At 41.9% G+C, this 14299-nt stretch overlaps 1 protein-coding gene across 7 annotated transcripts in view; it reads left to right on the forward strand.

Annotated features, from left to right (window-relative positions):
- The first annotated feature begins 1118 nt into the window (after nt 1-1118).
- The window catches only part of Abl2 (ABL proto-oncogene 2, non-receptor tyrosine kinase), an 87676-nt gene continuing 74495 nt past the window's right edge, over nt 1119-14299 (forward strand). For 4 of the 7 annotated variants that reach the window (XM_051186012.1, XM_051186013.1, XM_051186016.1 and 1 more), the window contains exon 1: nt 1119-1555. In XM_051186012.1, coding sequence (XP_051041969.1) covers nt 1399-1555 — 157 coding nt within the window. In that variant the 5' untranslated portion in view covers nt 1119-1398. The remainder of the gene's footprint in view (nt 1556-14299) is intronic. The other 3 variants (XM_051186018.1, XM_051186019.1, XM_051186022.1) reach the window with 1 other exon arrangement.

Genomic DNA, 14299 nt, shown 5'->3' on the forward strand with positions numbered 1-14299 from the left:
TAGTTCTACAAAAGAGATGTAAGGTAGAACTACACCTATTTTGCTAACTCTTTCTGGTGGTTGTTTACCACCCCCCTCTATGTAATGGCTCCAGTCCTCATTCAAAAGCAAAATTTCAAGTGATATGTTTAGTAACTGTGTCTTTTAAACAAAACAAACAAGGAAGTCAGGGGAATAGCAGGAAATAAGCATCACTGAGTCTTTGAGGATAAAAAAAAAAAGAAATCAAAACAACTGGTCCAAGAAAGAACACACAGTGGGGAGTACAGTGAGACAATTGCACACAGGGTTTATGTCAATAAAAATCACTTCTCTTCTTCCTGTGTCACTATTTAGACAACAGAAGCTAAAGATGAGTAAATTTCTGACTCAGAAACAAGGTCAAAGTGATATTTTTTTCCCTGTCAACCAAGGAGGGCCTGACCTCGTGCACAGTGAGGAAAACCTGTCCATGGGGAGATTAGATTTACTGTCAAGCGTTTTAAAGCAAACAGAAACACATGCGGTTAGGTAGATGATAGAAGAGTTCAAGAGCCGTTCGTGGTAGCACGAGGAATTGGGCTACAGCTGTTTTGCCAATAACACTGTAAAGCCCACACAACCTAGGCGAGTGGAATTTAACATCAAGAAATAATCCCCCAAATTAAAATTAAGTTAACCCTGCACTTTACCATCACCCCAGGAATTTTGTACCATTTCAAACTTCACTCTAGGCCTGCTGCTAAGTGTGAGTGAAGGGCTCCACAATTGAATGGCAGCGAAGCACAGGGATTCATGAGCCTCAGCTGTTTGCTGCTGAACTGCGCACGTGGTGGGGTCTCAGTCTCCTCTGACTTGACAGGTAGAGGTGGGACAGAAAGATTTGGGGGGCCCACACTCCCTCTAGAGGGGTGGTGTGTGGAGCCGAACGTGGACGAACGTTTGTTTGCACTGGTAGGTTGGGACCCGGAGGCCGGGCTCGGTGAAACACTCGAGGCCCCCCATCTGCAAAGCTTCGGTGGATCCGTGGACCCTTGTCTCCACCCAGTGGGGCGCGGCGCGGGGCGGGGCTACCTGGAGCTCCGCCCTCCGAGTAGCGGAGGTGCCCGGGCGGGGGTGGGGGGTGAGCGGGAGACGCTCTGTCCCACACTCGCCCTGTGCTCGGTGGTTTAAAGATGGCGGCGGCGGCTGGGGCGCGGAGCCGCCGGAGGGGGAGGGAGAAGGAGAGTCTGTGAGTCGCTGGGAGGTAGCGCAGCGGCGGCTGTTAAGGAGTCCGCGTGCGGAGCCGCCGGCTACTCGGGCCCGGGGCGCCTGGGCTTGAGCCGGAGAGGCCGGAGCGGCGCCAGGAGCTCCGAGGCCGGAGCCGAGGAGGAATGTGAGCAGGGGTCGGCGGGGGCGCGGGAGTACGCGAGCGGCGGGATGGGGCAGCAGGTGGGCCGCGTCGGGGAGGCTCCCGGGCTCCAGCAGCCGCAGCCGCGCGGGATCCGGGGCAGCAGCGCAGCCAGGCCCTCGGGCCGCAGGCGGGACCCGGCGGGGCGTACCGCAGACACCGGCTTCAACGTCTTCACCCAGCACGGTGAGTGTGTCCGGGGCCGGCGAAGGGCGTGAGCGAGGCCGGAGGTGGGGTGGGGTCGGGGCGAGGTGCGAGGCGGACGGGCAGCCCTCGGGGGGCGAGGGCTGGAGGGGTGCCCGCGAGTGGGGGCGGAATTTGCTGCCATCTGGGCCAGTCACGGGAGGCGAGGCACACCCCTCCCCCCGCCCGGCTCGGCTCTCCAGCCTGGCTGGCAGCGTCTGGGGGCGGTGGCAGAGAGCGAGGAGGGGTCTTAGGGACCCAGGCTAGTCTGGCTGCTGTCCTGGGACAGGACGGAGGGACTGTGGAACAAGGGGTGGTACCCTTAGGGAGGGAAGGATGAAGGCAGGTATGAGCACAGGTTCAGGAGGTGGGAGGATAAACCGGTTGTTAACGACGGGAACGAGTTGTGCCCTGAGGAATTGGGAAATAGGTACTGCATCTTGAGAGATCGTGGCATATTCGGTATGTGTTTTATTAATCAGGCAGTGAGCAGTGTCAGAATGGCGAACTGTGAGCCCTTTTTAACATCTCTCTACTTTCAGCAGAGTATTTTCCCTAAACTAAAAATGAAGGGCTTTGCCAAACCACCCTGTTCTATGTATCTGAGTAGGACACACAGGATTCTGAGATGGCTGGCGGGGCTGTAGATGGGTGGGTATGGTTAGGGTTTCCATGTGGATATGAATGAGTTTTTCTTTGAGCCGCAGTTGTGTGTACGCATATGCAGAGATGCTCCAGGTAGTCTGGAACTTACTCCATCTTAAATAGTTTTTAGAAGAGCTGTCTCTAAACTATTTTAAAATTACATTAATTTTGTATGTAAGTGTATGTGTGCAGGCGCATATATGCAGAGCTCAGAAGACAACTCGGAGAATCACTTCTCTCCTTTAACCATGTGGGTTCCAGGTATTGAACTCACCATCAGGCTTGGAGGCAAGTGCCTTTACTTACCCAGCCATCTTGATGGTACAGTGACTCTAAACTCTTAATAAATACAAAATTTTGAGCACATACTTTGTTAATTTGTCTTTATACATACATGAGCTACTGTTCTAGTAATGTAACTAACAGTATAAAAAAGGGTGCAATGGGAAAAATTAAGTATAGAGCTCTGTAAATCAGGGACAGTCCACACAGCATGACTGAGGCCCAAGTTCAAGCCACACAGCAGCAAAAAAGGAGGAAAATAAATAGTATTAATCTTTTCCCTGAAGCCAAGAGAATTCTTTTGTTCCTCTGTGGTGTTGTTGACCATTTTTGAGAGTACTTTTTAAGAGGAGGACAGACTAGAGAAGGGAGAAAAGAAGAAGACGATATCCTCATACCCTCAAGAGCCAGGTATAGTAGATGTGACTTCTATAGAAAGGGCTGATTAGTGTAAACTGGATGAGAAGTATCAAGCTATAGTTTCACTGACAATACACATAGATAAAAGATAAGCAGTGTCCTATACCACATAGTTTGGGCAAAGGGAAGAATAGAAAGTGTAAACTAGTCATAAGAAAGGGAGTTTCAAAGGAAGTGATGATAGATGATAGCATGCAAAAAGATGATCCCAGGAATTGATAGCTGTTGGGCGAGTTGTATCTGAGTTCTGCATTTGGACTTCTTTGTTTCCCTCTTTTTTAATTTTTAAAAACCAGTTAAAATTTTTATGTGTATAGGTGTTTTGCTGCATATATGTCCGTGTGCCATATGCATACCTGATGCCCAGAGAGACCAGAAGGAAGGCATCAGGTCTTCTCTTGAAACTAGAGGGTGGTGGGTGAGCTGTCATGTGGTTGCTAGTGATTGAACCTGGGTCCCCTGGAAGAGTAGTGGATCCTCTTCGCCGCTGAGCCACTATTCCAGCTCCAGAGTTGTTCCTGAGTGGAGGAAGCAGGTGATTTGGGGCCATCTTAGTTTCACATGCTCACTGTTAAAGATGAGCTTGAGCAGCTCTTGAAGGTGTGTTGATTTATATGCAGGTGCTTTTCATATAGTGCTTATTGAAATAGTAAAACTTAGGGGAAAGGTTAACAGTTTTCAGGGAGAAATCCACATGGCTTTGCTTTATGGGATTACTGTGTTAAGCATGGCCCAGGGGGCAGCCATGACCCCTTTCTTCGACCTGTAATAAGGAAGAAGTCATGAAGATGGGCTAGGAAGAGGTTTTGAAGGATGGACATGATTTGGACCTGTGAAGTTGGAAAAGAGCAGACAACTGGAAAATGGGAAGTCTGTGAATGAAATAGATGCTAGAGCAAAAATCGGAAGAGTAAAGTTATTTGGGTTTTCCTCTTTCTTTTTGTGATACAGGACCTAACTGCACAACCCTGGCTGTCCAGGAACTCATTATGTAGATCAGGCTGCTCCTCAACCTCACAGAGATTGGCCTGCTTCTGCCTCCTGGGTGTTGGGATTAAAGAGGTGTGCCAACATGCACATATGTAGGGTCTCTGTTTAGTTCAGGCTACCCTCAGATTTGCAATCCTCCTCTTCACTCAAACTCAAATGCTGGGATTACAGAAATGAACACCAGCTGCTGTTTCGTGAGTTTGTGAAAGAGATGCCTTCTAAGTTTGTAATTTTATGACTCTAATTGAGAAGTAATAGGAACAAAAATCTTTAATTGAAAGAGACTGGGTTATGTGAAATCTGGCAGAAAAGTTTTATCAGTTTAGTTGATTGGTTATAGTTTATAGGGTCTATCAATAAACTCAAATATGAAATGTCATGCTGGGAAGTTGGCCTTGAAGTCAGTGGATGAGAAGCAGTTGAAACAGGTTCAGTGAGTAAGTGCTTTTGAGTACCTATTGGGCTCTGAGGGCCTTGAGAATGTGAGTCCTAATTTCATGAACTTAAAGTACTTGATTCTTCACACACATGCACACACACACACACACACACACTCATACACTTTCTCCATGAGCACACTTCGTGTAATAGTCCTGGCTGCCCTGGAACTCAATTTGTGGATCAGGCTGGCCTCGAACTCACCAAGATGGGCCTGCTTCTGCCTCCCAAATGCTGGGATTAAAAGCGTGGACCACTACAGCTTGGCCAAGGACTTGATTCTAAGAGTTTTCTTTGGAGTTGTTGTAAGTGGGAACCCTGGAGCCATTGTGTATTTGAAATTTGACTGTTTATTTCCTGTGTGACCCTGGTTAAGTTATATGTTGGGCTTGGTATTTATAAAATACCAAGGGATTATAAGGGTACCTAGTATTTTATGAGTTCAAATACGCAAATCATTTAGAATAGTGTCTTTGACATATTATTCAGTGTGGGTGAAGTGTGATAGTGTACAACTTTAATCTCAGCACCCAGAAGGCAGAGACAGAGCTTGATCTAAAATGAGACCGTCTCAAAAAAAATTTTTTTTGTTTTATTATAAAAGAATTCAATGTGTCACCCTGTTTTCATCATTCTTATTATTTCTATTTTATGTTCATTGGTGTTTTGCCTCATGTATGTCTGTGTGAAAGTGTCAGAAGCCTTGGAACTGGAATTATGGACAGGTGTGAGCTGCTGTATGGATGCTGGGAATTGAACCCAGGTCCTATGGAAGAGCAGCCAGTTCTCTTAACCACTGACCTATCTCTCTAGCCCCTATTCTTATTATTAAAAATGGTAATGTGTCAAAGTTAACACCAAGTTTTTGTACCTGGGTACCTGGGATAATGACTTATTGGCAAGGTTGAAAGTTAAAAGCAGATGGATAGGATGTGAATATGGTAGCCAAAGGCTAGTATGGAAAGAGTAGAAGTAATAATACTGGACAAAATAAAAAATGAAGTACTTTTTAATTTTGTGGAGGATGGTGGTCTGGGGAATTTAACTGAGGGCCTGATACAAGCTAGACAATACTCTACCACTGAGCCAGTATGTATTTAATCCAGAACCTACTGTGTTTCTAACAGTAGTAGCCAATGAAGGATTGCTTGTCCCATCTGGGGAGGCTGAAGTTAGTAATGTGAAGACATTGTTTGCTTGTACCTAAGGAGACAAAAGTGGGTGCTCTAGAGGGCTAGGGAGATGGCTTAGTGGTCAGACACTTCCCGGCATGCCCGAAGTTCTGTCTTTAACCTCCTGTATTGTTTTAAAAATAAACAGGCACCTGAGTTTGAGGCCAGCCTGGTTTACATAGCAAGTACATATTTAACATTATTGTGAAAAGATAACCTAGGCTATGGAACTAGTATATAAATCACTATTCTTTGGCTGGTGCGTGCCTATAATCCCAGCCCTAAGAAGGTGAGGCAGATAGATTGTGTATTTGGGGTTTGCCTGGGGATATGGAGTGAGTATCGGACCAGTCAGAGCTGTGTAACAAGGTCCTGTCTCAAAACAGGAGAGGAAGTTTATTGAATTATTAGCATGTAAATCCATAACTAAAAGGTCTTGTGTGGAGCTGGAGAGATGGCTAAATAGTTGAGTGCTTGCTGCTTTTGAAGAGGACTATAGAATTTGGTTATTAGAGCTCATTCTAAGGTGGCTCATAACTTCCTATAAGTCTGGCTCCAGGTAATCTGATGCCTCCTTCTGACCTCCTCCAGCATCTTCAAACACACGCACACACAGAAAAAAAAAATCTTAAAAGTGTGACAGGCTCTTGAGGTTACGTGTAGATTTAAATTTTTAAAATTACTGTTGTGCGTATATTTATCTGTATGTGCAGTGTGTTTGAGTGCAAGTGTACATGGTGGTAAGAACAATTTTTGGCAGTTTTCTTCCTCCTATCATGGGTTCCTGGAATTGAACTCATGTCATCAGGTTTGCAAAGTAATTGCTTTTGCTTGCTGAATTGACTCACTGGCTCTACATACAGGTTTTAATGTAAATTAGAAAGTTTATCAGAGACCATGATTCTTTTTCCTTTATTCAAGAGTGGCATTTTTTTTTCATTGTTAATACCATGAATAAGTTGTTACAATAATTTGCTTTGCCAGAAATGTTTTTAGAAATGTAATTTAAAAGGACTGAAAGACAGTATTTTGGTACTAAAGAATGAGTTATTGTATGACGTGTCAGGTTTTTAGTTGAAGCTGTATTGGTGAACTGATGTTTTGTGCTAGTAATTTAGGGTTGAATCTATTTGTCTTTTTTATTGTTTGTCTTGCTGTGTATAGTAGACTGCTCTTGAGCTTCCACTAGTCTTCCTGTCCTAGCTTCCCTAGTGCAGACACCACCATGCCCAGCCACTTGATCTACTTTTTAGTATTTGATATAGCTTTCAAGAGTTAAATGATTTCAGCCAGGCGTTGGTGATCCACGCCTCCAATCCCAGCACTTGGGAGGCACAGGCAGGCGGATCTCTGTGAGTTTGAGGCCAGCCTGGTCTACAGAGCTAGTTCCAGGACAGACTCCAAAACAATCCAGAGAAATCCTGTCTCAAAACAACAACAAAAGAGTTAGATTTCCTTCCTTTCTGAAAATTATATTAAAAAATAACCACAAGTTATGAGGTTTTGAATAATACATTTTTTTTCTTACACTCACTATTTTAAATCATTGGAATTTTCTCTTTGGTATCTATAGTATATCCCCTTATCTTACCCCCCCACACACACACACACAAAAGTCAGGGTTTCTCTGTATAGCCCTGGCTGTCCTCAAACACTCTCTGGACCAAGCTGGCTTCGAATTCACAGAGATCTTGCCTGCCTCTGCCTCCTGAGTGCTGGGATTAAAGGTGTGCACCACCACTGCCCAGCTCTATAATGCATTTTTAAGCCTTTACAGAATAATTTGTGGGCACTCCAAAGTGAAATGATATTCCAAAAGACAACATGATCTGCTGTAGTGACCACTTACTGTATTTTGTCCATTGAAACAGTCTCTATGTGTGGCCCAGGCTGGTATTGCTCTGCTCATTTAAGACAGTCTTGTGTAGCCTAGGATGGCCTAAAACTTGACCATTGAGGATGGCTTTGAAGTCCTTATCTCTTGCCTCCACTTCCCAAATGCTGAGATTACAGATGTGTACCACCACTTGGAACTTTTGGCTAGTTTTGAACTCTTTAGTCTACCTCCACCTGTAAGTGCTAGAATTGTAGGTATTATTATACCTGGCACTGATCACTAATTGTTAGGAGAATTAAATTTTGTTGTTGTCGTTGTTCTTTTTAGATAGTCTCACTCTATAACATAAGCTGGCAGGCAACTCACCATGTAGGCCAGAAAAACTTAAAAAGAAAAAATTATTTGGCTGGGCGCACTAGTACATGCCTGTAATCCCAGCACTCAGGTGGCAGAGATGGGAAGATTGAAAGTTATGAATGTAGAAAAGAGTGTAAAATACTCACTACCCAGGCCCTCTATTAGTAATGGACCATACTGGGAAGATGGTTCAGAACTGCTAAACAGAAGGGACAGCTGAAAACTCACATCCACTGCCAACAGGCAGAGAGGGCACATTGGGAATGGCTCTAGTTCTTTGAATCCTCAAAGCCCGCCTCCAGTGACACACCTTCTCTAACAAGACCACACCTTCTCTAATCCTTCCCAAACAGTTCCATCAACTGGGGACCAAAGATTCAAACTGTGAGCCGATAAGGGCCATGCTCATTCAGCCCACCACACTTTGTATCCTTGACTAGAATCTAAACTGAGTAGATGTTCTTGAGTGGTTATGGTGTTCCTGTTTAACACACACACACACACACACACACACACACACACACACACACACACACACTTTTTATATTTCTGTAATAGTGTTTGTTTAAAACATTTTACACTGACAACATATCTGATAAGTGACAATTTCACCTGATGTAACTTTGTAGGTGGGGGCTGGGGATGATATGACTCAGGTGGCTGTTAGGGGCTTGCTTACTCACTGACTATTGTAGCTGAAATGGTGAACTTCCAGTTCACTGAAATACCCTGTCTCAGAAAATAAGGTAGAAGATTGAGAAAGACATCCTCATGTTAGTCTCTGGCTTCTATGTTGGCTCATGAGGGTGATCTCACCCTCATACACATTCATGCAACACACACACACACACACAGTCGAAAAGAAGAGAGAACAAAAAAGAAAACTGTAGGTGGCTGTTTTGATCTTGACATCCCTACATTCAGATAGAGAAGGTCATCTGATAGCATCTTTGTCTTGAACATAACCATAACTATGTTTAGGAGGGGCATCATTTTATAACATTAGAATATATAATTAAAGTGCTCCAGTGATCTGGTATTAGAACTTATATTACTGCCTGAAGTATTCTCTCTAGTTTATTACTACACTGTACAATTTATAAGAACCTTTTTTTTTCCAGATAAAATATGTCAGGCCTGTGCTGCAATAGCTTTTAGCTGCATAGCAATCTTGCCAGCCCAGAGCATTTTCTCTCTTTCTATATTAGTCTAGAGTATACCTACTAATTGCACATGTTAATGACTCTAAGAGAATTTTTAGGTATAATTTACACAGAACTGCTCCCAAAAAACTGTCAATGCTCAGATAGTTGTTAATAAACATCTTCATTTAAGAAGTTAGAGAGGGGCTGGAGAGATGACTCAGAGGTTGAGAGCACTGACTGCTCTTCCAGAGGTCTTGAGTTTGACTCACAACCACCACATGGATGGCTTACAACCATCTGTAATAAGATCAGGTACCTTTTTCTGGCCTGCAGGCATGCATACAGGCAGAACACTGCATAAATAAATCTATTTAAAAAAAAAAAAAAAAAAAAGAGGATCCTGCCCTGGCTTGGCCTCCACCTGGGAGATTCTCCTGTCTCTCAGTGCTGGAATTAAAGTAATACACTACTATGTCCAGTGAAAATATTTATTTTTATCATTTTTAACTATGTATGTGTTTTGTGTGTGGCTGTGCTCATTAGTGCAGGTGTCTATAGTGACAGGCTCTGGATCTCCTGGAGCCAGAGTTGGAGGTACTTATGGGTCATCTGCTGGGAACCAGACTCAGGTGTTCTTCAGGAATATCAGCTCCTGACCTGAGTAATCTCTAGCCACTACCACCAGTCTTTAAAAAAAAAAAAAAAAGTTAAAAGCTTTTGAGTGTGAAAGTGAGATTTTATTTGTGCAATAATTCTTTGTTAGTAAGCACTGCTGTTTTGGATAGATTTTGAGAATATCATATAAATTAGATCGTTGTTTCAGTATTGTTTTCACTCAAACTACCAATCAAATAAGTGTAGATGAATCCATATTTAATATAATAGTATCCCAAATTTAGTCTGGTTTCCTTCAAGAAACAGCAACTACATTGAGCTCTGGCTTCATTTTGCTTCTTGTGAATGTGCTGAGTTGTGTGGTAATTTGCTGGCTTCTCCACAGTGTTGGGTTGTGACCAGCATAACACAGCTCAGTAGGCTCAGGCCATTTGTATTCCATGGTGTGCTGTCTAGGAGAGACACTGACCCAGAAATCTTTCAGTTGATGTGGTCAAGGTCAAAGGTAGTTTAATAGACAGTATATACATATTTTTTTCTTAATCTGCCCTTCCCTCTATGATGATTAGAACAGAGTGAAAAACAGCACTACTGAGTTAAAACCCAAGCTCGCCACTTTGATTTTGTGGTTCCAAGTAATTACTAAGAAAATATTCTATAGAAACTTAACAATATATTGTTTGTATCACCCATCTGTTCTTTATTTGTAAAAAGGTTGATGCACAAAGCTTTTTGTTGTAGTAACTCTTTGATTGATTTAAAGATAGCATTTAGTGTACAAAGATACCTAAACACAGAAAACAAATGTACTGTAGAGGAGCTTATTTAGTAGTTGGTAAATAGCTGGATGCATTGGCACATGCCTTTAATCCCAGCACCAGGGAGGCAGAGGGCAGCCAAGGCTATGTATGTAAATCGAACCCGTCTTAAAAAAAAAAAAAAGTTTAAGTTTCATTTAGTACTTTTAAAAAAGATTTAATTAGTTTTATGTTTCTGGGTGTTTTGCCTGCATGTATGTCTATGTACCACATGTGTGAAGTGCACACAGTGGTCAAAAAAGGCCCTGGAGTGTTAGACAGGTGTCAAACACCATTCGGATGCTGAGAGTTGAACTGAGTCTTTTGTAAGAGCAACTGGTGCTTTTAACCATCGCTCCAGCCCAGATCTGTGAACTCACAAGTAGACAATCATTTTTTTTGAAACAGGGTTTCTGTCCTGAAACTCACTTTATAGACTGGGCTGGACTTGAACTCACCGAGATCTGCCTGCCTCTGCCTCCTGAGTACTGGGATTAAAGGCATGTACCACCACCACCTGGCTATCATTATTGTTATAATCAATGTTTTCGTTAGCATACAAATAAATGGGGTTTACCCTGACATTTTCATACATATATATCTACCTTCATTGTTCAGATGGTAACATATAGTATTTGTTACATTACAGTACATAATTTATAGTCAGAGAAGGTGCTTTGAACAAACCTGAACTTTCTTTGTAGTTGTTGATGGGTTTTAAAAAAAAGTATATCAAAATTGCCTTTATTCTCTTAATAGACCCCCCCCACTTAATTGCCCTATTTTTAGCTTAACTGTATTTTACCATATTTGTTTGTTTGTTTGTTGTTTGTTTGTTTTGAGACAGTCTCACATTGTAGCCCTAGCTGACCTAGAACTCACTATGTAGTTCAGGGTGGCCTTGAACTCTAGACACCCCTTCTACCTTAGCTTCTAGAGTGAACAACCATGCTTGGCTTTTAAATCTTCAAGTAAAACTATGAAATTTTATTCTTATCATTGTTTCATTAAAAATGTCTTATTATATTCTATAATTAAACTTGATTAGAAAAATTCTAATGGTTTTATAAGTTCTTTGACCTAGTTATTTCAAGACTTTTTCTTGAAATTAACTGTGTTCAAAAAGAAGGGTTTGGGGCTGGAGAGATGGCTCAGAGGTTAAGAACACTGGCAGCTCTTCCACAGGTCCGGAGTTCAATTCCCAGCAACCATATAGTGGCTGACAATCATCTGTAGTGGGATCTACATAAAGGCATTCATGAAGAAAGAGCATTCATGTATAAAATAAAAAAATAAGCAAATCTAAAATAAACAAAAAAAGTGTTTGATATAGCTGTGGGAAGTTTGTCTTAAAGGAGAACTCTTTACACATATCATGTTTACACATATGTTTGGAGTTTGTTGTTTGCAAGTTTAAGACATTTTGTTTATTTTTCTGCTTTCCATCGTATTTGTCTTTTCTCATATGTATATATATTTGTTTTGGATTTTAGAGACAGGGTCTTTCTGTGTAGCTTTGGAGCCTGTCTTGGCACTTGTTCAGAAGACCAGGCTGGCCTAGAATTCACAGAGATCCGCCTGCCTCTGCATCCTGAGGGCTGGGATTAAAGGAGTGTGCTGCCACTGCCTGGTGTTCTTGTGTCTATATTATAGATGAATTCACATTGATGACTTCACAGTTGTTTTTTCAGTTAGCAAATTTCATCAAATTCTCTGCTGATTTGCTTGGACTCAGCTATTCCATACTACACCGCAGATTTGCTGCTTCTATCTGCTTGAGCAGTTTCTGTGGGTGGTGTATGTTGGCAGGGCCCTTTAGTTTTAAGAAACAGAGGTCAGTTTATGCAGTCCATAGAAAACCCCCATGGCTCCCTGGCTGTGTAGAGAATTCAAGGACAGGAATGCAGCAAGGCCATCCAGAAACAGGAAGTGGAAGGTTGCTAAAAGCTCAGCCAGTATTTATTTTCTGTTTCTTGTTTTGGCTGCTGTTTGCTCATTTGATTCTCCTTTCTAATTCAGCTCATATTACACTTCCTATTTTTTAACCTTCTGCTCTGATGAATAGGATGGTGCATATAGTGTTCATGTCTTGGGCTCAGCTCTAAGCTTCCAGGACTGTAATGTCACCATGATCACATCAGCTGTTAGAGTTTTTCAGTTTCTATAATTTTGAGCTAAATGATAGATGATAACGAGGGCTGTATCCTCCTTTTCTCTACCAAACAATGTCAGTAGCTTCCAGTTGTGATGGCTGAAATGTGTTCAGGTATTGCTGGATGTTTCTGTGGGTATACAATCATCCATTGCTGAGACCCATTAACCAAGAATATGCTTGGCTACCACTGGGAGGATGTCAGGAGGCTCCAGGAGTTGGTGGGGGGAGGAGGTGCCTTTGCTGTTTTTTTTTTTTTTTTTTTTTTTTTTGTTGCAACTCAACAGATTTTCAAATTGTTCCTTTTAAACTTTTTCTTTTCACATAAGATATCTGTATTTAATGTGCTTTTTAAATTTTTTTAAAAAGTGATTTGGAGACCAGTAGGCAGGAGACATTTATTATTATTACATTTATTTATTTTGGGTGTGGCATATGTACCAGGATGCATGTGTGGAGGTCGGAGGACAACTGTTCTTTCATTCCAACTGTGAGGGTTCCAGGTATTGAACTCTGGTTGTAAGACTTGGCAGCAGGCGCTTTACCTGCTCAGCCACCTCAGCAGTGCTGATGTGCTTTATTAAGACCTTTGACTAGATTTTATCTGTAGAGCTTGTCATTTGGGGCCATTTCTCTGAATCTCTGGATTTCTCTACATTTCCTTTTGTTTTGTTTTTTCCTGAGAGCAAGTAGTGATTATGTGAAGGTATTAGTTGTTTTTTAAGAAGAAAGTTGTGAGTTTGGTTCTTTGACAGAGGCATACAAATTTAAACTGGAAGAAATCTTAAAATAGTGATTTCAATAAAGTTGATTTACAGACAGGCAAAGTGGTGTTTGGGGGAGTTGAAAACAGTTGAGGATGCCCCCATAGCCTGTTGCTAGATGCAGAAGAAGGAAATAAATTCTTTTCCTCGATCTTACTCTGTTCTTGGTTGAAATCATTGTAACAGAAGGCAGACCAGTAAAAGAAATTCTGGGAGTTGTATGTCCTGTGGTTTTACATAAGAATGTTTCACTTAAAGAGATTGCTTCCTGACATTGGCTTGACCCCCCCCCCAAACAAACAAACAAACAAAAACCAAACAAAAAGCCTAGATTTTCCTGTAGCCAGAGCCAACTTAAAACTCAGTATGTATCTGAGAATGACCTTGAATTTCTGATCCTCACCAGTTTGTGCTAACAGCTGGCTGTGTGTAGTCCCAGTGTAGAAGGAGGGCTCTGTGCATTAGCATGTACCCTTCCATCTCAGCCCTTAGCAGCCTGACTTACAGTTTTTGTATTCTCCAGTTCTCTGCTGTCCTTGGCATGGTGTGTGTACCCATTTTTCTCTGTGTCCTAAAAGCCTTTATGATACTATAGAAGGGGAAAATGTAGTGTATCATTTGTTAAAAGTTAATAAATATAATGGATTAGTTCATTTGATACTAGTTTGCAGAAATTGTGTTGTACCTTTCTCATGTTTTTAGACATGTTAAAAGAATTATTGATATATAAATGTATATTATTACTATCAGGAAATGTTTCTTTTAAACAGTTTGAGATAAAAATAGCTATTATATTCCCCTCTGCTCTGGATGTTTAGGCAGGAAAGCTAGAGTTTAAGGCTTATCTGGGCTACAAAGTGAGACTACAAGAAGCCTGGGCTCTAAGACCTTGTTTTCAATGAAGGTAGAGCTCTTTTCTTGCTTATTTTTAATCTTAAAATTCATTATTGTTTGCTTTTAAATGCATTTGTCTATTTTTTTGTACATATATGTATGTGTGCATATGTGTGCTTGCTAGGCAAGTGTTTCACCATTGGGCTAAGCTCCCCAACTCCTCCACCTTATGTATTGAGACAGGGTCTCTCACTGCACTGGAACTCCTAGATTCAGCAAACCCCGGGGATCTTTCTGTT

This window comes from Phodopus roborovskii, unplaced genomic scaffold (assembly GCF_943737965.1).
Source record: "Phodopus roborovskii unplaced genomic scaffold, PHOROB, whole genome shotgun sequence".
Lineage (NCBI taxonomy): Eukaryota > Metazoa > Chordata > Mammalia > Rodentia > Cricetidae > Phodopus > Phodopus roborovskii.